At 39.8% G+C, this 25,547-nt stretch overlaps 1 protein-coding gene across 7 annotated transcripts in view; it reads right to left on the bottom strand.

Annotated features, from left to right (window-relative positions):
* Window positions 1-25,547, bottom strand: part of LOC121434735 (cyclin-dependent kinase 14) — a 526,212-nt gene that overhangs the window by 329,935 nt on the left and 170,730 nt on the right. For all 7 annotated transcript variants that reach the window (XM_041633665.1, XM_041633666.1, XM_041633668.1 and 4 more), the window contains one exon: window positions 20,594-20,673. In XM_041633665.1, coding sequence (XP_041489599.1) covers window positions 20,594-20,673 — 80 coding nt within the window. The remainder of the gene's footprint in view (window positions 1-20,593; window positions 20,674-25,547) is intronic.

The raw sequence follows: 25,547 nt of genomic DNA, 5'->3' as shown, positions 1-25,547 counted from the left end.
CTCCCAGCATTCTGTTCTGTTTTCTCCACCCACGTGTGTTCTAACCTATGAGGGCCAGCCAAGCAGTTTCTTTCTTTTTTTTTTTTTAACCAACGACCTTCCTCCATCACGAGTCAATCTGTCTTGAATGTTTAAAGGGCTGATCTTAGACTATATTTTAAGAGTCTAAACCTTGAGGCGGAATGTAGGAGAAACAGAAAGAAGGAACATACAAACAAAGGGGGCCCAGAAAGGGTAGCATTAGGACTCTTCACCACTTTTATCTGGGATCATTGCAAAAAAGCTCAAAAGGACACAGAGAAGTAGTTACATTGGTGACCATTCTGAAAACAAGTTGAGAGACTATCTAAGTGGAGAAAAGAAATCAGACAAGACCCTCAATAGAAGGTGACAACATTAACCCTGAAGACAAAGTGGAGACCATGGTCTGAGGCACCCAGAACAGAGATAGCTTAGTGTCAAGGTGGAGAAACCAGGATATTCAACTAGAGTTACAATCCACTCTCTGAAATTCAGTGCTGAGAGCAAAAGTAAGGATGTGGATCTCTTCACCAGGAGACTGGGAAAATCACCACAAAGAGGTAATGGGTGGCTCCATGGAGCTAATTTACTTGCGTAAGAGAGTGAAGTTAGTCGAGGCAACAGAGTTCTGGATGGTCAGAGATGACCACAACAGAGAGAAAGGAAGAATTAAGATGGCCAACTAGCAAATAAGAATATAGGATGCCCAGCTATGATTGGGATTCCCCTCTGTATGGTGTGAATCTGTTTTATTACCATTGGTTAATAAAGAAGCTCCTTTAGCCTATCGCAGGGCAGATGGAGCTGGGCGGGAAAACTAAACCGTATGCAGGGAGAAAGGAGGCAGAGTCAGGGAGATGCCATGTAGCTGCCAAAGGAGAAAGACACTGGAGACATACTGGTTGGCCACAGCCTCGTGGCGATACATAAACTAATAGAAATTGGTTAATTTAAGATGTAAGAGTTAGTTAGAAATATACCTGAGCCATCAGCCAAACAGTATTGTAATTAATATAGCTTCTGTGTGATTATTCGGGTCTGGGCAGCTGGGAAACATAAGCGCAGACTCAGTCTACACAGCTATCCTTTAAAGGCCACCCTTATGCTCAAAATTGTCCACTGTTTATCTGAACTGGCCTCCATACTCTATCTGGTGACCCTGGGGACGGGGGAAGGGGTGTCTTCAGGAACATTTGCCCCTGGCATTAGTGGCATCCCAGGAGAAAAACAACCATAAGTGACAATGGCAAATGGTGTCAAATTAAACAAAGTTAAAAAGAATAGAAGTTTTGAGAAGGTCATGGATTTGTACAATCTTCTAAGGAAATATTCTCATTTTTTTATTTAGAAAATCGCATAAAAGATTAGTCTTTATGCTTGAACTGTGTCTCTCTTAATGTAGTGACTTCTTGCTGTTCCCTTATGAAAGTGATCTGAAAGAGAAGAAGTCTGTTGCTCACCCATAGAAGGGCAAATATCAGGCATGACAAATGCTCCTCTTTCTATGGGTGAAGCCCAACAGACTGCCTCACCAAACTGGGAGTCCTTGAAATGGTGGCTTTCTAAATTAATATGTGCATTTTAGGTCATCATTCAAGCATTTTTAAAATGTCTTCTCCCTCCTCTCTAATGACTAGATATCGATTTAATGGACCCACAGCAACTAAAAGGTTTCCCTCATGTTTATCACTGTGAAATTTATAGAAGACATCATTTTCAGCAGGGAAATGCAAAACACAGAATGCACTTATGGAGAATGAATTGTCTGAAATAAGCATTGCCCTTTCAGGGATGTACTGAAGGTGCAAATGTGCACATATGCATACAGGACCATCTACTGGAAATATAAGCCTCAAGGAAAGTATGCTGGCCACACTGGGAGACACAGCCACAAAGCAAGTCATTTCAGTTACATCCTTGTAATGAAAAAAGAATACACACTTTTGTATGGAAAATCCAAAGGTTTGGATAGTCTGTGTTGTGAGTGTCATCCCAAGTTAGCTTTTGCAATGTATTTCATCTCGGAAGTATAAAAAGCCACATGCTGCCCTCCAATGACACATAAAGCTTATACCAACAACTCTACACATAACCTGCACAATATGACACTGTACTTATAGATTTGCCTATGTGTAAAATGGTATACATGTTTATCGAGTCATTAAAATTGCATGCCCATGTTTTTCTGATCATGTCTTGATCTCCATTTGCACAAGCACACATCCAGTATTGCAGCAGCAAGGAAAGCTGGGCTGAGAACTGTGCATGTTTGTGAGTATAAAAATGGCCTTTTGTTCTTTGTAGGTTTTAATTATTTTTTTTTGTTTCAAACATTTTTAGATTAATACTGTACTTAAAGAAAGCAGGATATCATATTAAAGCACTGCAAGTTGAATGATGATAGTTTCCCAACATTCTCCCAAATTTTCAGGTCAAAGGAAAAAATCAAGTTTTTAAATAATTTGTTGGTCAGAGAATAACTTTAACAGTGTAGGTAAATATGAAAATTATAACGGTATGGGCTTGATTGCCACTTACTTTCAATAAGTTACCACCGAGGCAGAAATCTTCAGGAAACAGAAGAACTAGCTAGAAGTATGGTAGTCAAGTTGTAGATCTTCAATTCTGAAAACACTGAAGCATGCACTTGAAAACAAAGCTGCTGTACTGTCTTGTCTTCCATGTTCAGTGGAGTTTAGCTCTCGAATTTCTTTTGCATAAATTTTTCCACCATGAACACAGGTTCTGCCGTATCAATTGACTTTATGACACAGCAAGTCTTAATGTTGGTTAATCCATTATTCCACTATTTATTGGTGATGAGTGACCTCCTGCCAGCCAAGCCTTGGTTGCTTTCTAACACCCCTGAGCCTAGAGTGAGGGCTGCATATATTAGACTGGTCCAGATGTTGTTCAGCTGACCCTGGCTGAGAGAGCACAAAGCATGCTGCCGTCAACGTCACCATTGCTTGTGATCTCACAGTAAGAAACCACGTATCCCAGCGTTCAGTCAGATAGACTTTGTAGTGAATCCACTGGCCATCACTTCCACAGACTTATAAGTCATTTGCCTTCTGCAACTCTCAAGCCATATGCAGTACTCAAAACACATTAGCATGAGGGTAGCAAAAGGAAGGACATATTCGAGATCCTGGAAGGCCAGACGACAGTGGAAATGCTATCTGCTTCTCACTGGCTTGCGCTCTCCACAGTCTGGACGATGGCATTTAGACAACAGTGTGAGCACAAGGTGTACAGCAGTGTGTATCTGTAACCCTCACTCCCTGGGCCTGAGACAAAAGACATGAGAGATTGAAGACAGTCTGAGCTACACAGTGAAACCCTTGCAAAATAGACAGAAAGGGAAGGGCAGAGAAAAGAAGCCTGGTGTAACAGAACAGGCTTGTAATCTCAGTACCTAAGAGGTCAAGGTAGGAGGACTGGTCTGAGTTCAAGACTACATAATAAGAACCTGTCAGGCTGGAGGAAGAAAGGAGCAAAGGAAAGAGGGACGGAGGTCACAGACAACCACTTATTCACTATATTTAACATTTTTAAACATTAACATAGTCAGCTTAAGCAAACAAAAACCATTTTTCTGCTTATCATGGAAATTGGCATAATTCTCTGATGACAAAAAAAGCCCCAGTATACTGAAAAATCAGTCTTTGTCTCCATCAAGAAATTTTTCTAACTATAAATACTTCTAAAAACAAATTCATCAACATTAACAGTACGCCACCCTTGCTGCTATATCCTGCTCACACTAGCCCTAAGCTACAGCCACACACACACACACACACACACACACACACACACACACACACAGAGGGGGAGAGGGAGTGAGGGAGAGAGATAACAGGACAACTGCCAAGTTCTTGTTGAGTGTTTCCTTTAATTCTTTTTCTTGGGTCCCATTCAAAATGCTAGGGCCTCTTAAAAAGTCCTACTATCAACCCATTGCTCTTGGGTATGCTCAGAGAACTGACTGAGATGGCAAATATCCAAAAAATATAAATATCCCAAACCAGAGTTTCCTTTAACTTTGCACTTCTGAACTTCCCATGATATTCTATAATGGTACATTTTTCCCCCACATAAGCTATTAATTAGGATTTTTTTTATAAATCAAGATAGGAATTATTATTTGATGGTTTCATGAAGAGTTCCACTGCATTCTAAAATGTCACTAGAAAATGAGAAATGCCGAGAAATCTGAATGGCCTACTTTCTGGCACTTCACACAAAGCTGGGCTCCCATGTGAGGAGAGCAGCACTGGGAAGAGCTGAGTCACTGCCAGGGCTGGCTCTCTGCAGGGATGATGCACAGGACTCTCAGTCCAGGTCTGAGCTGCGCTCACCTTGCTCACTTTAACACTTCTCCCCAGGACTCAGCTGATCTTTTGTAAGTGATAGGACCAGATTACATACACAATCCCTGGTGTTCTTCATAGCTCTCACAACTCAGGATTAAGTCCCTTCAGGGGTAAATGTCTTGAGCCCGCAGGCTGAGTAGAGTATGAATTCAGTAACTTGGAGCATGCAAGTCTTACAGTAGTTCCATCTATCAAGTCAAAGATCTCTGTACTCATAATGCCCCTGAAATGAATGCAACCAACACCCAGTTCTATCTCCTTCTTCCTGAAAACATAGTGTTTTCATGTAGATCCCAAGCATAATGGTAATAACAAGATTAAAAGTAATCATAAAAACTAAGATGTTGATCAGAACAATGCTCAGATTCACATTCTGAAGGAATCAGAGTGGACACCAGAATAGGCAGAGTCTGCATTAGATAATTTCTGCACAACCTACATACCCACTGTCACAAGGTAGAATTCCCTCTAGGCAGGCAAACGAGTGGGGTTTGCCTGGTGTGTTGCAGGGAGAATATTTCTACTTCAGCTAGCTACTTAGCAACAAATTCCCTCTGCCCATTTCTGACCAAACCCTATGTACCCTAAGACTATGCCAGTGATTACTGCCACTCTTAATTCTGAAATAATCATGGCCCAATTTATTGCTGCCTAAATTCTATTAAATCACTGACTGGACTCTGGGTTAGATCCATTTTGATAGCAGTGGGGGAATGTTTGGCATCTGAGGAGTCAGCCACACCATAGGCGCTCAAGCACCAAGTCGTCACCAACAGGTCACAACTGAGCACAGCTGACCAGAAAGCTTAATGGAGTCAAGGACTGCAATGGAAGCATACAAGCAATAGACAAAGCACAGAGAAACAAAAAGGAAGAAAGACAGAGGATGGCAGGGAAGAGGCGGTACTTAACGAGGTCTTACAAGAGGGTTCAAGCAGAGTTGGAGCTGAGAGGGCACAGGCCAGAAAACAGCAGGAGCAGTCATTCCTCCCTCAACACTCCTTCCTCTGGCTGCTTCTCCCCGGCAAGCCATAAGAGTTGGACCTGTAAGCGGCCACAAACAATAAGCTCCTTGGCTGTACAAGTTATATAATAATAAAAAAGTATATATAATTCTTGCTCATATTGAGCTACTTTCTTGCACCAATCAAATAGTATGCTGTATATCTGCTTGCCAAAAGCTGACAGCACCTGGGCCTGAAGGTAGACCTGCCACCCCAGCTTCTAGGGATGCCGCTCACCCAAAAGACCCTGACTTGCTACCAATGGGTTCTACCTCACTCTTCAACAAGCTTTGTGTGTGCAATTCTACAATATAATTTATAACATATGAGTTTCCTCATTATTGAATTTGGGCCTTTATCAAATATATTATTTGGCAATGTTTTCTTCCTTTTTAACTTGTCTCTTTGCTTTCCTAGATCTGTGTTCAAAGACTACACTTTAATTTATGAGCTATCTTCTACAAATTCTGCTAATCTCTAGTCCAAAAGTCACGAAAGATTTCCTGCAGGTCCGTGCTCAGAAATCCTATAGTTTTTATATTGAAACATAAAGTTTGGGTTGAGATTTGTATTTGTTGTAAAGTATTAATCTATTCTTCATTAACACATCTAATTGTCAGAGCAATAGCTTCTGACAATATCATTGTCCACTTGTCTGATTTGCTGGAAGTAAGCGGCTCATAGTACCCCGTTAAAGTCTCATCATTTCTCAAGATCAATAGTGATATTTTTTCACTGGTGTGGTACTTATGCCATTTTCATCCTGGTTAGTTAGGTGAGTGTTTACTAATATCTCATAGCAAAGACACAGCTTTCTGTTTAACTGGCTTCTCTACGCTTCTGTCTTCTAGTCCACTGATTTCCACTGTGGTCTTTATTCTCCTTCTCTTTGCTGGAAGATAAATTTGCTGCTCTTTTCCAATAGGGTTTAAAACCTTAGATTATTTTAAAGTTGAAATCATATTTTTCTTTTCTGAAATGCATGTTTCCAGCTCAGCCTGTTCTCCCAAATACTCATGTATCTGTGTCGACAAGTTTCATTGTTTTTTGGTCTATAGATTACCCAGAATGTGTTTTGTTTAATTCCCAACTTTCCCCCAAATGGAGCTTTGTTCTGTTTTCAATGTAATAGTTCAGTAAACAGAATCCACACCCTGAAACATTTCCATCATTTTTCACATACTTAGACTTGTCTTAAGGTTTAATCTGTGATGTACTTTTGAGAACGTTCAGTTTGCTCTTCAGTTAAATGTATCCTCTACTGGAGCTGGGTGAACTATCTATTAACCACATTGGTTACCATATCATTCCTGTCTTCTATATCTTGGTTGACTTTTTCCAACTGATCTACTGATATTTGTGGAATAATATTAATTGCAGAATTGTCTACTTTTCTATTAAGTATACAAGAATATGCTTCCTGCATATTTGAACTCTAATGTTGGGCTTCTGTGTTTCTAATAGCGAAACCTTCCTCACAGGTTGACTCTCGCATCATCATAAAATGTCTCTGTCTATAGGAAAAGTACAAAGGTGTCTGTTAGGATCCATTCTAGTTTCTATCTTGCCAGATTTCCTATGGATACATATCCTTTTACATTTATCTTCTTGAGTCGATAGAACTAAAGCTCATCTCCCATAGAATATATAATGTTGCCTCTTCTCTTTCTATGCATAGTGAAAAACTTCTCTGGACATCTTAAGTTCAGAGTGTTGAGTAGTAGAGTTTTATCTCTGTCTATTGCATTTTTTGCAGGAACGCTCCACGTATTTTCCTGGGTTCTCCTAACTGCCTTCGTGCATTGGTCTTTTTCAGCATACTTTGAAATAAACCATATCATATTTTGTTGACTTTTAATCAGGATATTTTCTTAGTGATTATCCCATGAATTATAATTCACAGCTTGATTTATTGCAGTTTACTCCAGGCTAGCATCTGCTTAATGTTTTTAAAATGTAGCTTTTTCTCTCCCTCACAGACATTAGGTCTGTGTCTAATAATGTAATCTGTATCTAGAAATGTCAGTCAATATACTAAGCAGTCTAATATTTTACAGATTCTGAGATTAGAAAGAATAATATCTTTATAAAATTGTTTATATTTACTCACAAATTACCATTTCTAATATTATATTCTTTTTCTACTAAAACGTGGGCCTGGTGGCATGTGCACCCATCCTGACACACTTCCATGAGTATTTCACTCAAGGTCTCCTGATTTAAACAAGACTTGCCTTCTCTTCTAAAGGACAGTTTTGTTAGATGTAGAATTTTAATTGACAGGTTTTCATTTTCTTTTCTTTTGTTTTTTTAGAATATACCTGGCAGTTTAGAGGAAAGGTCAGCTCTTGAGCACAGTTTTCTCTGCTCTAATGACTTGCTTGTCTCTTCCTACCTTCAACATTTCCATTTGTCTTTTTCTTTAAGCAATTTTACTTTCGAAAATTTACCAGTGGGTCTCTTTGTGCTTCTTTTAATTGTAGTCTACCGACATGTTTGCAGGCATGAAATTTTTTTTTATTTTTTTTATTTTTTTTTATTGAGAAAATGAGAAAAAAAAAACAAGTTTCCACCTCCTCCCAGCCTCCCATTTCCCTCCCCCTCCTCCCACCCTTCTCCCCCTCCTCCCACTCTTCTCCCCCTCCCCCCACTCCTTTCCCCCTCCCTCTCCAGTCCAAAGAGCATGAAATTTTATAGGAATTTTACAACCACGACTTTCCCAGTCCTTTCTCCTCTTTCCAATACATATGCTGTATCTGTTTTTTGAAAAGACTACTAAAAAAGTCACATTATTTGGTATCTTTACTAAGTACTCACTAAACATATAAGAAAATATGACTTAATATAGAGTCTCAAGATACATAAAACACCAAATTCTGACAGTAAGCATGACACTGGCCATGAAATTAGTTCACAGTTCACCTTTTGACTGCCTCTATTATTAGATAGTATACATGGTATGTAGCATAACAATGTAATGACTTCCCAAATATAAAGAAATACTAAGTATTTAAAATAATTTAATAATTTTAAAGCAATATATAGCTATGTTCACAACTATCATATGAGCAATAAATATAAAATAAGTTTATATGTATAAAAATTTATTAATACAGGTTCCTGAGCTTGCAATATTTTTTAAATTTTCCAAGAAACTTTTAGGTGAAGAATGAATTATCTTTGAACAAACACTTCAGTTAAGACCTTTGTTTTCTAGCAAATGTGTGACAAAGAAGAATTCATTTATCCCTAGGCCTCATCTTCGTCTCCGCAGGACAGAGACGTTTGTACTGAGGTATTAACTCAGGACTGTCGAGGGAAGAGATGAGGTAACACGTTCAACAGCATGGCCAGTAAAAACCGGAGATAAACATGGGAATTTGGAGTCAAATTTAAGTATTCAGAAATTTTTCTTTCAAATGATAGTACTGGCCTCAATCTTTTACCAGCTGGAAAAACCCATAATTGTATCACCAGTGTTCTTTACACATACACATGCTATAATGAGACATGAGTTTATTGTGCTAAAATAGCTCCTTTAAACCATTAGTAATATTCCTTTATGTCTGTCACTGCAAACATTAACATGAATTGCTGTAGAGCCTTTTACAATTGACAGGAAAAATTTTGTAAATGGAAGGGAAAAAAAAATCCATGAGTCTAGACTGCGATTCTAAGTAAGTTTATGTAAATGGATCCAATTGTTATTCTTTGTAAGTCTGAGAAATGTGATGGCTGTCTGGCAGCTAATATCAACAAAAAATTGAAAGCTGTTGGATCATGTGACTTTAAAACCTATGAAAATAGTGGGTTTCTTTTATTTTGTTAAATTTGAGGATTAAAATCTTATCTTTCAATTAAGCAGCTGCTTTATTGGTTGGTTAAATTAGAAAAAGTATTATATTTCATCTTGTTTGGCAACTGGTAATATACGTTACGATATGATGCATTTGTATTTAAGACAATTTAAAAAAGATTAGGAAGCAACCCCACCTGAATGCACTTCTAATTGCTGAAAATTCCCTGAAGACATCTTCAGTTTTTACCTTGCCATGCTATTAAAGATGCTAAACTCATGTAACTCTCACAACAATCCTGTGCTAATATACAGATCAGAACTATCTCTAAGGTGCAGATAAGAAAGTTGGGGCTTAGTGTAAGTGTTATTCCTTTATGACATAGTTTCCTAGTAAACAGAATTTTAAGTGGGGGCTGTTACAAAAGTGTTTCTTCAAAGATAATGCAATTTAGAAGAAAGTTCATTTCAGAAATGAAGAAATTGAAGGTACAATGAGTGCAGTATTTGCTGAGGGGCACAACCTCCACCAGGTCGAGCATTTACTGTCTGATGCAGTGGTTTTTCAAGTCTCATCTTGCTCTTTTTCTTAGCTGACTTACAATAGTCTATACAATTCTAACCCTATGGGTTTCTGCCTCAACAGCAATGCAGAGAGGATCGGAATGCATTCAGGCATTTGGTTGTTATATTGAGAAGATACTATGTGACAGACAGTTCACCAGACTCTGTTGTTGGTGTCTTTTAACAAAACTATCTGGAGACTGCAGTTCTTTGATTGATAAAATGAAGATGATAATGTCAACCTTCCTCAGAACAGTAACATAGACCCTGCACCTGACTTATAAGGTCTTCAGTCGGTGTATAATTGATCTGTCATTTCAGCATCGCCACTATGTATACAAACAGCATATGGATGCCAGGTTTCAAATTTAACACTTGCAAGACTGAACTCCCTAAATTTTTCCTAATCTCCATCCTTCTTTGTAGGTTCTTTCTTAGCATAGGCTCTATTATCCAGTCCATATCCCAAGAAGCAGTTTGGATGTCATCCTGAAAGTCTCCATACCCTCTGAGCTCCTTGTCAAAACACATACTTCACCCTACATGTTTTTCCTCTTCAGAACCACACATCCATGTTCTAAAATGCACTTGGCTTTTTTTCCCCCAAAATATTTCATTACCTTCCACTCTCTCTTACATCAGCTACAAACAAATCTAAACCAAAAACTGGGAGATGAATAAAATGAAATTCTACTTGTTCACGGGGGAGAATGCCCTGTAACTTGTCTCTTTCTCCGTCTCGTACGGTGAGCAGCAAACCTAAGCCCTTCAGTCAAGAGAGTCAGTATCCATGTGAAAACCAAAGCCTCCTACAAAAGAACTGTCCAGTGTTGGGATCTGATGAGCAGCAAGGAAAAGGAATGGGGGAGGCACTTCATCCCCATCATGTGTCTGGGTAACTCACAACACAACAGTCCTTATCCAAACACCTAAAGGTGCCAAGCAAGACAACTGATTCTGAAATGGAAGTTGATAGTTAAGATCTCAGGACAGCTGAGGGATATTTCCAATCTGAAAGAGACCAAAACAGCTAATCCAGGAGAAAACTCATCCTTCTATCGTTTACCCTCAGAGACATCAGAGAAAGTAGCTCTTCTTGGTCCTTCTCTTGGTTTTCTTAAAGTTACCATGCAAATCTTCTCTTGAATTTTTATTTCCTAGTAGTGCATTTTTATTTCCAAAAAATGTTCATGCTATGATTCTTTTTAGTTGATAGCAACATGAATTTAATGGTTACTTCTTCCAAGATCTCTAAAACTGGTACTATTTCCATCTTCTTTAATAGAAGAGGAAACTGAGGTATGTAAAATTTAAGGCCTACGCAATACTCAGGCAGGAATCCAAGCAAATTTGAATTTATACAGTTAGGTTTGAGAATTCATACTAAAATACCAGATGAATATGCCTCTTGCTGGTAATCTCTATGGTGTGCTTTAGCTCCCAAATTAGTTCTTATAGGATTATTAAACTTCAAACAATCATGGCACAGATTGCAACTTTAAAATAAATCTGTTGATATAACAGCTAATTACAGAAATGCCTAAACTGAGCATGGAAATGATAAATTCTAAACTTATTAAGACAGGTGAGAGACAATTTATTGTTACCTACTGCATATGATTAAATGCTGTACTAATATTGAGTAAGACATAGCTAAAACTTTACTTTATGGTCCATTATTAATTCTTAAATCACTACACATGGTGACCAGTGTTGACAAACCACAGCTACGAACCCACAGCATCCTCCCCAGCCTCTCCAGCACTGTCTTCTCGTTCTGCACAGAGGGAGACCATGTCTTCGGACCTCATCTTGCCCTCTCTCAATGGAGTTCTGGAAACACACTTACGAGACCATTTGTGTCAGAGAAGAGCGATGGATTGGAAAACCCTGGGCAGCAGTAAGAGGCGAGTTCTATCCGCTAGGGAATAATGGGAGATGTGCTCTGCCATCCGGGCCTTTGACAAAATGACCTGGGTTATAACCAAGGATGACCACATACCAGCCCAGTCCTATACAAATGGAGAAGGTGTATGTTTATTAGACTTTCTACCTAGATAAAACAGATTCTTGTGGGATGGACTTAAAAGTTAAGATTTAAAATATTTTATCTTAGGAATTAATGTCTGAAATCACAACTATCAATTTGAGGAACTGTCAAAATAGACCTTTATCGGGCTGGAGAGATGGTTCAGTGGTTAAGAGCACAGGCTGTTCTTCCAGAGGTCTTGAGTTCAATTCCCAGCAACCACATGGTGACTCACAACCAACTGTAATGAGATCTGGCGCCCTCTTCTGGCTTGTGGGCATACGTGGAGGTAGAATGTTGTATACATAATAAATAAATAAATCTTAAAAAAAATAGACCTTTATCATTTTATTTATATATACTAGTATTGGGATCAATTCTCCCTGCTGCCAAACTCAAACTAACAACCAAAGTCTTAATCATGCTCACTGACATGACACAACTCACCTTACAAGCCACATACCTCAAGTCATTTAGTCACGGAGAAAAAAAAAATTGAATTTTTCTTTAAAAAATAACAAATAGCCAAATCACCTTAGAGAATGCTAATGAATTCATTTGTCTAACATACACACACATTTTATTAAGAGAAAATGACCAGCAAATATTATCATCACTACATATCATGTCCCTCTGATAAACTTTTGGATCAAAAAATGCAGTCCTTTCAAATGTCTCCATGAAAATAACAAGAATCAAGATCGGAGTGGGTTGAACCACATTTCCCCCACATTCCTTTCTACATGGGACCTCATAGTGTGACTTTACCTGCAAATACACCACATAAATGGAATCCACTAAAATAAACCCACACTCAGCTAAGGGAGGCCCAGAGTATAATGACGGGCAGCTTCCTAAGGAGAGGATGAGATGCAGAGCAGGAGGCCGTGTAACCATAGAGACAGAGGGCTGAGTACCGTATACACACGTCAAAGACCCCAAACATTGCCAGGAGCCAGCCAAAGCTAGCAAAAAGCAAATGTTTCTCAAGTGCAGTTTTCACAGAAAGCCTGGCTTATCAATGTTTTGATTTTAGGCTCCTAGCTTAGCAGTATATGTATAAAAAACTATTAGGTTTGTGGAACTCTGTAACTGAAGCTATGGAAAAGTAAAGTAACAGCACAAATATGAAATTTAGCTTAGTTAATTTCTATTTGAATTATAACCCAATGAGATCTCAAAACTAATGTTCGTTATCCACACGCAAATTATATCAGGTCTCTATACGTGAAATAATGAAGCAGTTAACAACGAGCAACAAATATTTTTAAAGATGTTCTACATCAAAGATGGAGTGGGGAAAACCAAATCAAACACCACAGTTCTCACTGGCTCGGTTAACGCCAGCTTCATTTTCTGTTCCATGATGTTATCACATTTAAAAAATTACAACTCCTATCATACGTGCCTAATTTACTGCAGTACTGGGAATCATTTAATGAGAGGACTGAAGGTTAACGATAAAAGTTAGCTGCTCACTTTATAAGCAGGCTAACAACTTCTAAATGTCTTATGAAAGGTGCTTGCATTTCCCCTTAATTTGTTCTCACCTTCTACCCACCTCCTCCTTCCTGCTATCATAAATGGATATTAAAAATATAAACGGTTTTCAGAATAAATAATAAAATACAAAAAGAGAAAGTAAGAGTAGACTGCTCTTGAGTTCAGACAGGGCTTTGAACTCCCAATTTGCTGAGAGCTGCCATGGGTGGGTATACAGCAGGTGACAACCCGGCGCCTTCCCCTTCCACCCTCCCTTCTACCCCCACCAGCATGTTCCCAAGTTTCCTCTTTCCAGGTGGATCTATGTATGTTTTTCTTAGGGTTCACCTTGTTACTTAGTTTCTCTAGGACCATGAACTATCTGTTTAATATCGTTTGCTTTACAGCTAGTTAGTATCCACTTTAAGTGAGTACATACCATGTTCATCCTTCTGGGTCTGGGTTACCTCTCTCAGGATGGTTTTTTCTAGTTCCATCCATTTGCAAATTTTAAGATGTCATTGTTTTTTTTACCGCTGAGTAGTACTCTAATGTATAAATTGCCGTATTTTCTTTATCCATTCTTCGGTAGAGGGGCATCTAGGTTGTTTCCAGGTTCCGGCTATTACACAATGCTGCTATGAACATGAAGGGTTCACCCACTGAAACAGTCTACCTGAACTAATGGGAGCTCACCAACTCCAGCTGGACAGGGGAGGAAACAGCACAGGTCCAAACCAGTCCCTCTGAATGTAGGTGACAGTTGCATGGCTGGGGCAGACTGCAGGCCACTGGCAGTGGCACCAGGATTTATCCCTACTGCATGTACTGGGTTTTTTGGAACCTATTCTCTTCTGATGGATACCTTGCTCAGCCTAGATATAGTAGGGAGGGCCTTGGACCTTACCCTCTCCGAGGAGTGGATGAGGGGAGGGTTGGAGGGGCAGGTGAAGGGAACAGGAGGAGGGGAGGGAGTGGGAACTGGGATTGGTATGTAAAGTGAAAAAAAGATTGTTTTTCTAAATAAAAAGAATGCAGCTGTGTGGAGACAGATTCTCAGAGAGGATTACTGTAAAAGAGAAAGTTACCATCAGAAAGTGTGTGTTTCCTCATATAGATAAGAATATTTCCTAGGCCCTCGCCACATTTTTGGATTTTTTTTTTTTTTGCATACCCTAGTGCGGACTGGAGGCTGGCACCCATGTTAGCAATACCGACTTCCCTGACTCCACCTCTCAAGTGCTAGGATGACAGGTGCATGACAGAATACTTGCCACACGTAGCTACTATTTTCACCTAGGCTTGCTTTGTTTACAGAGTATTTAGATTTCTGTGGATGCTTACCTTTGCAAAGTACCATACATTCAAGAATCTATAGAAATGACAACTTTCCCCTTGCCTTAACTGTAGGAAACTTTATAGGAAATGTTTATGCTATTAGATCTATGAAGTGAAACCACGGAATAAGAACATCTATGTGATGAAGGTACTGAAGGTAGCGTAGCCTAAGATATTTTATCCGCTCCCTTCCAAACCTTTCCTTGTGCTCAGACCCTCTATCAGAAGTGCCACAAGCTGAGGAGATAGCATCCAAACAGGAACTAAACTAAACTAAAACAGGAACGCTGACCCTTGCCACAGTTATGTTAAGCTGCCACCAAAAACATTATAAGTTTCAAAGTTATCTAAACCTAAGTTAAGCCACTATATGTTCTCGAGCTCAACAAGATATAGTTCAGTCTATCTTGACACACAAGTCTAAGCAAGATTAGAGCTGCTTAGCATTTCCACTCTGGGTGAAAATTATGATAAACCCTAAATTCCAAGGTAATCCACTAAATGAAAAGCAGGCACTTAAGATTCCCTTCCTAAAGCCGGGCGATGGTGGCGCACGCCTTTAATCCCAGCACTCGGGAGGCAGAGGCAGGCGGATCTCTGTGAGTTCAAGACCAGTCTGGTCTACAGAGCTAGTTCCAGGACAGGCTCCAAAGCCACAGAGAAACCCTGTCTCGAAAAAAAAAAAAAAAAAAAAAAGATTCCCAAGCACGGTGTGTCCCAACTCCCAGTCTTCACGCTGTTGACATTTCGTGAACGAAGAATTGGCCAGAATAGCAGAATAGAGGCGAACTCAAATTCCAGCTCTCCCTCTCATTGGCCCAGTGTCCCGCCCTCCCAATGTTTCATGTTCTCCCGCTTGATGCACATAAGTTACGCCTAGCCTTCACATCGATTGCTGGGATTGACAAGCCCAGCAGTAACAGCAGCTGTTGTTTCTATACATAATAGACTGTGAGAGGCAGGAAGAAAGGTGAAGAGAGGAACACACATCTAAAACTGACCCACTGTTTCAATCTTATTATTATCACGAAGTCATTTCACTTCTGCTAACAACAGACGGGAGAAAGAGGCGGCTCGGAGCTTTCGAATACTCGTTGCTCTTACAGAGTGGCCAAGTTTAGTTCTGAGCACTCACAGGTGGCTCCCAGTCAGGAGCTCTAGGGAGGGACCTCACACTCCCTTGGGGCCTCTACAGTCACTAAGCACTCACATCATACATACACGTATATGAAAGCAAACATTATACACATAAAATGTAAATAAATCATTTAGAAGTCAGACTTTCTTGTAGAGACTTCAGAATACTGTATTTAAAGGAAACACGATGTCATTTTGTGATGGACCATCCCATGCCTCAACAACTCTTTCACCATTTTCCATTATACGAACATTGAAAAATCTGAACTTCAAGAATCCTCAGGAAATCAGAAGAATCATGTCAATATAGAAAATCCATAACCAAAGACATAAGCCAACACCTACCTTCTGCAAATAAGGTTTCTAGGGTCCCAAACTATTAAGTGGTATTACGGGCTGAAATGTGCCCTTCCCCAACAACAACAACAACAAAACTGCATGCTGAAGTCATAACTCCAATATGTAGCTGGCTGTGAGTCTGTAGGGAGGTAACTACAGTAAAATAAGATCGTCAGGGTAACCTCTAATTCAGTATGACCAGTGTGTCCTTAGAGAAAGAAGACATGTGTATGCAGACAGGCACAGACTTAAAACCTAGAGACACAGGGACAAGACGCCTGTCTAGGAGCCAGGGAAAAATCTTAGGACAGATCATCTCTCTCAGCTTGCAGAAAGGGTGTCATGGTATCGTGGCTTTGGCCTTCCAGCCTCCAAAACTATAAGGCGATATCTACTCCTATGTAATGCACCATCTAAGCCTGACAGTTCTGTGATGAAAGACAAAGAAACAGTGAAACAGTCAACACCCAGAATTCCAGACTCCAAAAGCCACTCTCTATAGATTACCCCGACTAACAGTCAATCTCTCATTTGCACCAAAAATTCTTGGCCTCAAAAACATTGAACTACTGAAAGTTCTTGACCTCAAAAACATTGAACTTACTTTTACTTCTGCTCTTGTTCTTCCTCTGCCCTCGACTGCTGCCCTTCTGCACCGCAGGTGCCACGGCCATGCTTTTTACACTTTCTATCTTCCAGAATATCGACTCAAATAAATCTCTGCTTTAAATTTAATTAAATAAAACTAAAGATTTTATGATTGTAAGGGTCTTAATGATTGTAAGGGTCTTACTAAATGTGTTGTTTATATTCAATTGCTGGGAGCTTCATGCCCACACCATTAGAACTCAACATGTACAAACTAAATCCTCCAATGGCACAAGACCCCCTACTGCCACGTGACCAGCCACTGAGACCACCTCATGGAAACCATCCCCACTCCCGGCACTAAGAAAAGTCACTGAATCTCTACCCCTGCTCAGTCTCTGTGCCAGTCCAGACAGCATCTTCTCCATCCAGACTCCACAGTTTATCATCGGATTTCTGCCTCTAGGTCCAGCCGACATCTTAGGACACTTCACTAGTGGAGAACCTTTCTGGGAATTCACGATACTTCAGAAATGATTTGGCATTTATATGGCATGGCGTGTTATTCTTTGATGTATTATTTCAATCTTCTGCCTGCCACCTGGATGACAGATTCCACAGGAGTACCATCTGTATCGAATATTCCATCTTATTTACTGACTCTAACTTAATGATGCTCTGTAAGCCACTCAATAGCTGTTGCAGGGCGGGTGTCAAACAAGGTCACTAACCTCATTAAAATTCTATCTCCCACAGTTCACATTCCAGTAAGAACGGTAATGGGAACGAACAGGATTATCGGCATGGTGAGCTGCATAAAGGTGGGTAAGGTAATAGCTAGCTGCAACTGGTAGACAGGATGGTTATAGAAAATTTCTCTTGAGAAGAGAACATACGAGTTTGTAGTTGGTACCTAAACTGGTCAATGAAGAGTATTCTAGATAGAGGAAGAGTGTATGTGAGGGCCCTAAGACAATACAGGTTTATAAAGGGATTAATTAAACATGGCTTACATAATTAGATTATAGTAGTTTCAAAGTAAAGAAGAAACAATAGGATGACAAAGAAGGGGAGAGTGTAATGCAAAAGTTCCTGCAACAATCCAAGGAATCCTGCGATACAGTGAGGAGATTCAGCTGTGGACAGATGTGAGCTACCTTTAGAGATGGACCCAACAGAACCACATTTGGTTAATTCGCTGGACATGACCTTTACTCATGTATAGAGAATACTGCATGGGACGTGATGGACCAGAATTATGTTTGGATATAAGGTTTTAGGTTATTTGTTATAACAGTCGTACTTGGTGGTGATATCTTATTCTTTTTAGAGGTTGTTGAATTCAAGGGAAAATTCCAAGTAGGCAGACAGATCTATGAAGTGGACACAAAGACAAGGTCTTAACTAAATAAATACATGTGTGGAAGTCAACAGCTTATGCCTGCTATTTAAATTTAGGGAATGAATGAAATTATCCAGGAATGGGTGCTTACTAGAGAAAAGCAGGCTTTTTTTTTTTTTTTTCCTCTTCTTAGGTTCTGCAAACAGAAAAGGCAAGACAAAGCAAAGAGAAAAACTGACCCTGCCTGGAGTCTGCCGTTGCAGGAAAGATTGTTTCAACCGTGTGCAATCTACTAAAAGGTTAGGGAGAAGAACCAGAAGACGGAAGGCTTGGTATATAATACAGAGACAATGGATACATTTTCTAAGATGTCTCAGCTAACCGGTAACCAAGCAAGCCAACTGCAAGGAAGTGAAAGGAAGAATGAGATGAGAAAATACAACAAGCGCATACCGGCTAGTTTTCTGAAAACCTGGCACAGGCCAGAGTCATTTTGGGAGAGGGAGCCTCAACTGAGAAAATGCCCTACTGGACTGGACTCTAGCCTAGCCTGTGGAACATTGAAGACTGGAGTGGAAGGGCCCAGAACATTGGAGGTGGTATCACCCCTGGGCAGATGGTCGTGGGGTGTAAAAGATATCAAATAAGCCGGCCATAAGGACGAATAAGCAGCATCAGCTCCTGCCTCCACATTTCTGCCCTCTTTGAGTTTCTTGCCTAACCTCCTTGAATGCTGAACTGCAATATGGAAGTGTAATAAAACGTCCTTTCCTCCCCAAATTTATCTTTGGTCATGATGTTGTATCACAGCAATAAAAACTATATTGGGGCAAAGAGGAAGACTAGAAAGAGGAAAAGAAGGAAGAAGCATATCAACATTATCATCATCAAATGACAAACCAGGCAATGACAGAGTGTACTCAATTTGTCAAAAACTAGGTGGCAAAACACTGATACATCATTTGGATCAGCAGAAGATGTAGCTTTGGTCCCTCTGATGGGAGAATGAACTAAGGACTTAGGTAAAGAGAATTTGCATTTTTAAAATATGTAGAAGTGAAGCTACTAACCCTAATATTTATGACAGAACTGAAAATTCACATGAGTAAGATGACTCTCATCAATAGCAGAAACCCTCTTATGCATAAATGAAAAAGACAAAAGACAGTTCAACCTTATTTAATAAAACTAAAGCCTTATACATAGAATCTGCTGCATTATGAGAGAACTTTTTAAAAATAGCAATGGGAAAAATATTGCAACATACATAATACTAAAGGAATGAGACAAGCAATGCAAACTAAAGGATAAGAACGATGGTGGTGTAGATTGAGGCCCACACCACAAAAGGGAGACCAAGCCTGACACTGCCTGCATGGACAGGAATCAGAAACTGGACAGTCCAGAGACCTACAAACAGAACCAAACACGACTCTCTCTTTCTCCCCCTCCTCTCTCTGTGTGTGCCTCTTTCTGTCTCTGTCTCTCTCTCACACACACAAGTCAATGAAATGATTACTTGTGATATTCTGCTATATTCATAGATTGCTGCCTAGCCCACTTGTCATCAGAGGGGCATCATCTAGCATCTGTTGGGAGCAAATGCAGAGACCCATAGTCAAACATGAGGCAGAGCTTAGGGAATCCCACAGAAGAGGGAGAGGAAAGACTGCAGGAGCCAGAGAAGTCAAGGACACCACGGAGAACAGTACCAACTAATCAGGACTCACACAAAGGCTCCTAGAGACTACAGTAACAATCAGAGAGACTGTGAGGGTCTACGATAGGTCCTCTGCATATATGTTATGGTTGTATGGCTTGGTGTTTTTGTGGGTCTCCTAGCAGTGGGAATGGGGATGTCTCTGACTCTTTCACCTGCTCTTGTGGCCTTTTCCTCCTTGTCCAGCCTTGATATGTGCCTAGTCTTAATGTCACTTGTTATTTATTCAGTGTTCAGCTGATATCTCTGGAAGGCCTCCTCTTTTCTAAAGGAAAACAGGGAGTGGATTGCGTCCAGGGGAGAGGGAATGAGGGGAAGAGTGGAGGAGTGGAGGGAGGGGAACCAAGATTGAAATGTAATATATAAGAGAAGAATTAAAACAACAGCAAAAGAAAGGAGGAAAGAAAGAAAACAAGGGACCCAAGAAAGAAGAAAGGCAAATGAGCAACAAGGTAAGGATAATCCTTCATTTTTAAGAATTTCCTTTAAAAATCATGAATCTATAATAATGTCACTCTGACATTTTAGCATTTTAGTATTTAATATTTAGTAGTGAGTTATTTAGTATTTTAGCAGTGCTGCAAACAGAATCAGACATAAAAATATTCTCCAGTTGCCTAGAGAGCCCACCATGAATTTTCCCCCCACAAATCTGAATATAAAAAGATGGTCTTGTCTTGTTTAATATGACTTGGTATGACTGCAGAAGGTAGTGAATGTTTTTAATTACAGTTTCCACAATCAAATAAGACACTCAGCAGCGTAACTAAATCTCAGCATGTCTGGAGAGAGTACCATACTCACCGTGCCATGAAAACCACATAAATAGAGAATCAGAGAGAGGACAGAGTGCCTACCTTCCCTGATGGCCGTGAACGGCGTCCCCTCTTCCTCCTGCAGTCTGATCACCTTTAGAGCCACCAGCTTCCCGTTTACCCTGAAGGAAACCAAAGATCAAATCAAAGTGACTCTATAGAACTATACGTCTATCGTGGCTCTAATTTAGCATCCTAAAAGTTCTATTCCATGCAATTCTGCATTGAGAATGTCAGTGACAAACTGATTTCAGCAAGCCTGGGAGTCCTAGAATACTGTAATTATTCACATGGTAAACACACTTGCAATACTGCCAAGGTTGAACCTGACATTTCTATGATTTAGTCTTTCCCTTCCCAGTGAAATTAGAGTTCAACAAAACCACTTGACAATGATTCTCAGTGTAATTAAAAGCAAAGCAGTGAAAGGAATATTTTCCTTTGTTTCTCAAACTGCATCTTCACTTAGATAGGATCCTTTAATCCCAAAGACAGAAACTTGACACACACATTCCCTTCACACACACACCACCCTCTGCCGCCCCTCTTTAACACACACACACTCTCTCTCTCTCTCTGATGCTCTCATCTTCCATAACATCTTTCCTATTTTTAAAATAAGAGCTTCTGAAAACTATAATTGATTCTGGTTGTATTTTATATTATGGCAGATCATCAAAAATGTGATGAATAGGGGGCTGGAGAGATGGCTCAACATTTAAGAATACTGACTGTTCTTCCAGAGGACCCAGGTTCATTTCCCAGCACCCACTGTCTGTAACCCTAGTCCCAGGGGATCTGACACCCTTACACAGACATACATGAAGACAAAACACCAATGCACACAAAAATAAAAATAAATAAATCTAAAAAATGAAGAATATACTATTACAAATTATAAAGACATACTCAAAGCAAATGGTTCTTTGAAACACATTCTGCATGTGTGTGTCAGCTCTAATCAAAGGTAACATTACATTGTGGAGACAGTTTTTATTCAGTCAGTTCTGCTACTATAACATCCAGGCATAACCGTATATTCTGATCCTCTTGATCGCCTTATTTTCTACTTTTACTGGACCTGCTGGAATACTTCATTTGGTGGCCTTGTTCGTTAAAATGTTTTAAAGGAGATACTAAACATAAAAAATAGAAAATATAATTAATAAAAAACCAACCACCAAACCAGGCAGTGGTGGCACACGCCTTTATTTTTTTTTTTTTAAATTTATTTATTTATTAAGGATTTCTGCCTCGTCCCCACAACCGCTTCCCATTTCCCTCCCCCTCCCCCGATCAATTCCCCCTCCCTCATCTGATCGAAGAGCAATCAGGGTTCCCTGACCTGTGGGAAGCCCACGCCTTTAATCCCAGCACTTGGGAGGCGGAGGCAGGCAGATCTCTGTGAGTCAAGGCCAGTCTGGTCTACAAGAGCTAATTCCAGGACAGGCTCCAAAGTAACACAGAGAAACCCTGTCTCAAAAAAACCAAAAAAGAAAGACAGAAGGGAAGGAAGGAAGAAGGAAGGAAGGAAGGAAGGAAGGAGAAAAAGAAAAAGAAAAAAGAAAAAAGAAAAGAAAAGAAAAGAAAAACTAACCATCCTGACATACTCTTCCCACCACCCAGGTCCCATCCTCTGGAGTCAACACTGAGTACTATTCCGACATACTCTCTGGTCTATAGCCCTTCCATATTTACATGTAAATTTTATATATACTTGTTTATGCTACATAAACTGACATATGTATATTTATATACATCTGCACGATACAGAAAACTACATACAGAAATGTTGGTATATGATACACATCCCATTGTAAAAGATAATATACTTAATTTCATACTATTCTTCAACTAATAATTATCTAGCTTATTCACAGCTTTCTGCTACTAGAGTGACATAATTATATCCTTGCATATTTTATCCATATTTTTTAGAATGTGAGTAACAAATTCCTAAGAAAAAAAGAGTTGCAAGGTCAAGCCATATGCAACTCTATTATTTTTAATGAAAACTCAAATTTTGTATATACCTTTCCTACAGCAACAATGACAATTCCTAGTCCTTCCCTCTGTCTCCTCTATGTTAGTAATATTTGGTTTGCTAATCTTATATGTCAACATAGTTTCTTATTATAATTATGATTGCTACCAGAAGTCTTCAGAGGAAACAAAATGGAGGGATCATGTGACCCAGAAAACCTGGGTCTGAATATGTCTGAGTCTGAAATGTGAATGCTAATGTCTTTCAAATAAATAAAAATTAAAAATCAAACTCTAACTTATTTTTGTTCAAAAAAGCTGCCCCAGAAGGGAAACTCAGAAGCCAAAGTCCTCATCACACTCCAACTGCCAGGTGGCATTTCTCCCTGAGCCCACTGACACCCCATCATTACTGGGGATGGCAACGGGAGGCGGACATCTTGTTCCAAGGCTCCACCATGTGCAGTCTTCTCCTGGGAGTCAGATTCAGGATGTGTTGCCTGTATCCCAGCTGGGAAGACATACCTCCGCTGCTGAGCGCATCACCTTGAGTTCTCTAAGCCTATTCGCTCTCTGGGTACCCAGGAGCAAGCATCCACAAATCCCTGCCCGTGCCCTTCTCAGCCTGTGATCCTCACTTTGTGTTTGAGAACTAAGGGAGCCTCTGGCAGGGACTGAGGCTGCGACTCAGAGTCGACATCTGCACAGCTTTCTCAGCCCAGCTGAGCTCATCAGTGGCCCCCACAGGAGGCTGTAACTGATTCCAGGAACGCCTTGGAATGTTCCCCGCGCTTACAGACATTTTCCTCTCACCCATAAAACACACGCAGCACCTTCTTTCCCCAAAGCTTTCCACTTCCCTTGAGAAGAATGAAACTGTATGTACCAGGAACTGAATTCTGGAGTATGGGATCTCATGCCTCTAAAGGTCATGCACTTCATGGCCCTGGGACCATGAACTATGACTAGTCCTTGGAAAAGCAATGGAGCCTTTCCTTGACTTAACACTTATTCCTGCGATGCATCTAAAGTCACTGTGGTGGTGTGCACAAGAATGCCCCCATGGGCTCCAATATTTGAATGCTTAGACACCAGGGAGTGGAACTATTTGAGAGGAGAAGCAGCATCAGGAGGTGTGGCCTTGGAGAAAGTGTGTCACTGGGAGTGGACTTTGAGGTTTCAAAAATCCATGTCAGTCCCAAGTGCTCTCTCTTGTTTGTTCCCTGTTCTCTTTTCTCTCTGTCTCTCTCTCTGTCTCTCTCTCTCTCTTTCTGTCTCTCTCTCTCTCTCTGTCTCTCTCTCTCTGTCTCTCTCTCTCTGTCTCTCTCTCTCTCTCTCTCTCTCTCTCTCTCTCTGTCTCTCTCTCCGCCTGTGGATGAGAATGTAACAATCAACTATTGCTCCAGTGCCACCATGCCCTCACTATGATGATAATAATAGACTCACTCTCTGAAACTGTTAAGTCCCCAGTTAAATGCTTTCTTTTATGAGTTCTTTGATCATAGCGTCTCTTCACAGCAACAGAACAGTGACCGAGACAGCCTGAGCACTCCCAAAGACCAATCTACATCAGTCCACGGTGATAAAAACATTTCCTTTGAACTTACTTTCTATAAACACAAGAGCCAGTTTCATGAAATTATGATTATGCAATTTCCATGAACTGAAACTCCAAGTGTTAAGGTGTCTATTTGTTTGTTTAAATGTTATTTTGTTTTATGTGCATGTGTTATGTGTTTCATCTGCATGTAAGTCTGTTCATCATGTCTGTGTCTGGTGCCTGAGGAGGCCAGAGACAGATGTCAAAGCCCTAGAATTGGAACTACAGATGGCTGTGAGCCACAATGAGTGCTGGGAATCCAACTGGGGCCTTCTGGAAGAACCTGTGCTCTTCGCTTATGAGCCCCTTCCAGACCTAAGTGTTAGGGGACTTTGTGGGCTATGATCATTTTAGTTGTTATGACACTGATATTTTAGATATCATATCATATGAAACTAAAAAATTTCTTTAAAGGTTATACATTAAAAGCTCCAGAAATAAGGAAAATGCTTCTTTCACTTCTGTGTGTCCACTATTCGGAACCTTACTGGCACTGCATACATTTTACATAATAAATATTGGTGCAGTTAATTCATGGATACTTTCTCCTTTATACTAAATAAATCTAGAATAAAGTAGAAAACTTATTTCCAAATCTTTCAGAGACACAAAAATTTTACAAAATAGCAATATCTTCATTCATGTTTGGCTTAAGGATTTATTTTCCTTTTATCTTTTGTGATCCCTCCACAATACACTCCCCACCCCCATTAAAAGTGAAGTTTCTCTGCTTCTTATGCACATGGTGACAAGTTTTCATTTTGTGGAAGTTTTAGAATCTGTAGAATATTTTAACCTTCTTAAAGCCAACACACTCACTGCAAAACACTGAAAACCCTTTACTAATCTAAGCACAGAGCCCTCATCACCTCTCTCTCCTCAAGGCTTCACTTAGTTTTCCACTAGGAATCATATTGATCATCAAGTCCCTCTTTAACCTGAGTCACTGTGACTTTCTCCTTCCTTCATTAGATTTTCTCTGCATGTCTGGACACTCATCAACTGCTGAGTTGATGAGTGTCCAGACAACAACTTCAGCTTCAAAGACCAGAAAAAGCATCAAGTCACAGGCTCAACCATTCTGAAAAGGATTTTTGGGAAGAATAATATTATAAAATTGTCTAATGTTCTAATTTGTGTACAAATATATATCATCAAACTTTAGTAGTACTATCTGAAGCACTTAAAATTCAAAAGTACTAGCAATGCCTGCATCTCACTTCTTAAGGGTATCAAATTAAGATGCTATCCCCTAAAAAAGCAAAAAAGAAAGTCATATTTCCTAATTAACTTGTAGTTTGAAACTACTTTATGAGGGCTCAAAACATGTAATTCAAACACCTATTTAAATAAACACAATATTCAAATTGAATCAATAAATCAGAGCTGTTTATAGAAAAACATTGAAGATTC

The sequence above is a fragment of the Microtus oregoni genome, unplaced genomic scaffold (genome assembly GCF_018167655.1).
Source record: "Microtus oregoni isolate MIOR12 unplaced genomic scaffold, Mior012 000044F_ref0000062, whole genome shotgun sequence".
Classification (NCBI taxonomy): domain Eukaryota; kingdom Metazoa; phylum Chordata; class Mammalia; order Rodentia; family Cricetidae; genus Microtus; species Microtus oregoni.
The sequence above is the reverse complement of the archived record's forward strand: the minus strand, read 5'-3'. Positions and strand labels throughout refer to the sequence as shown.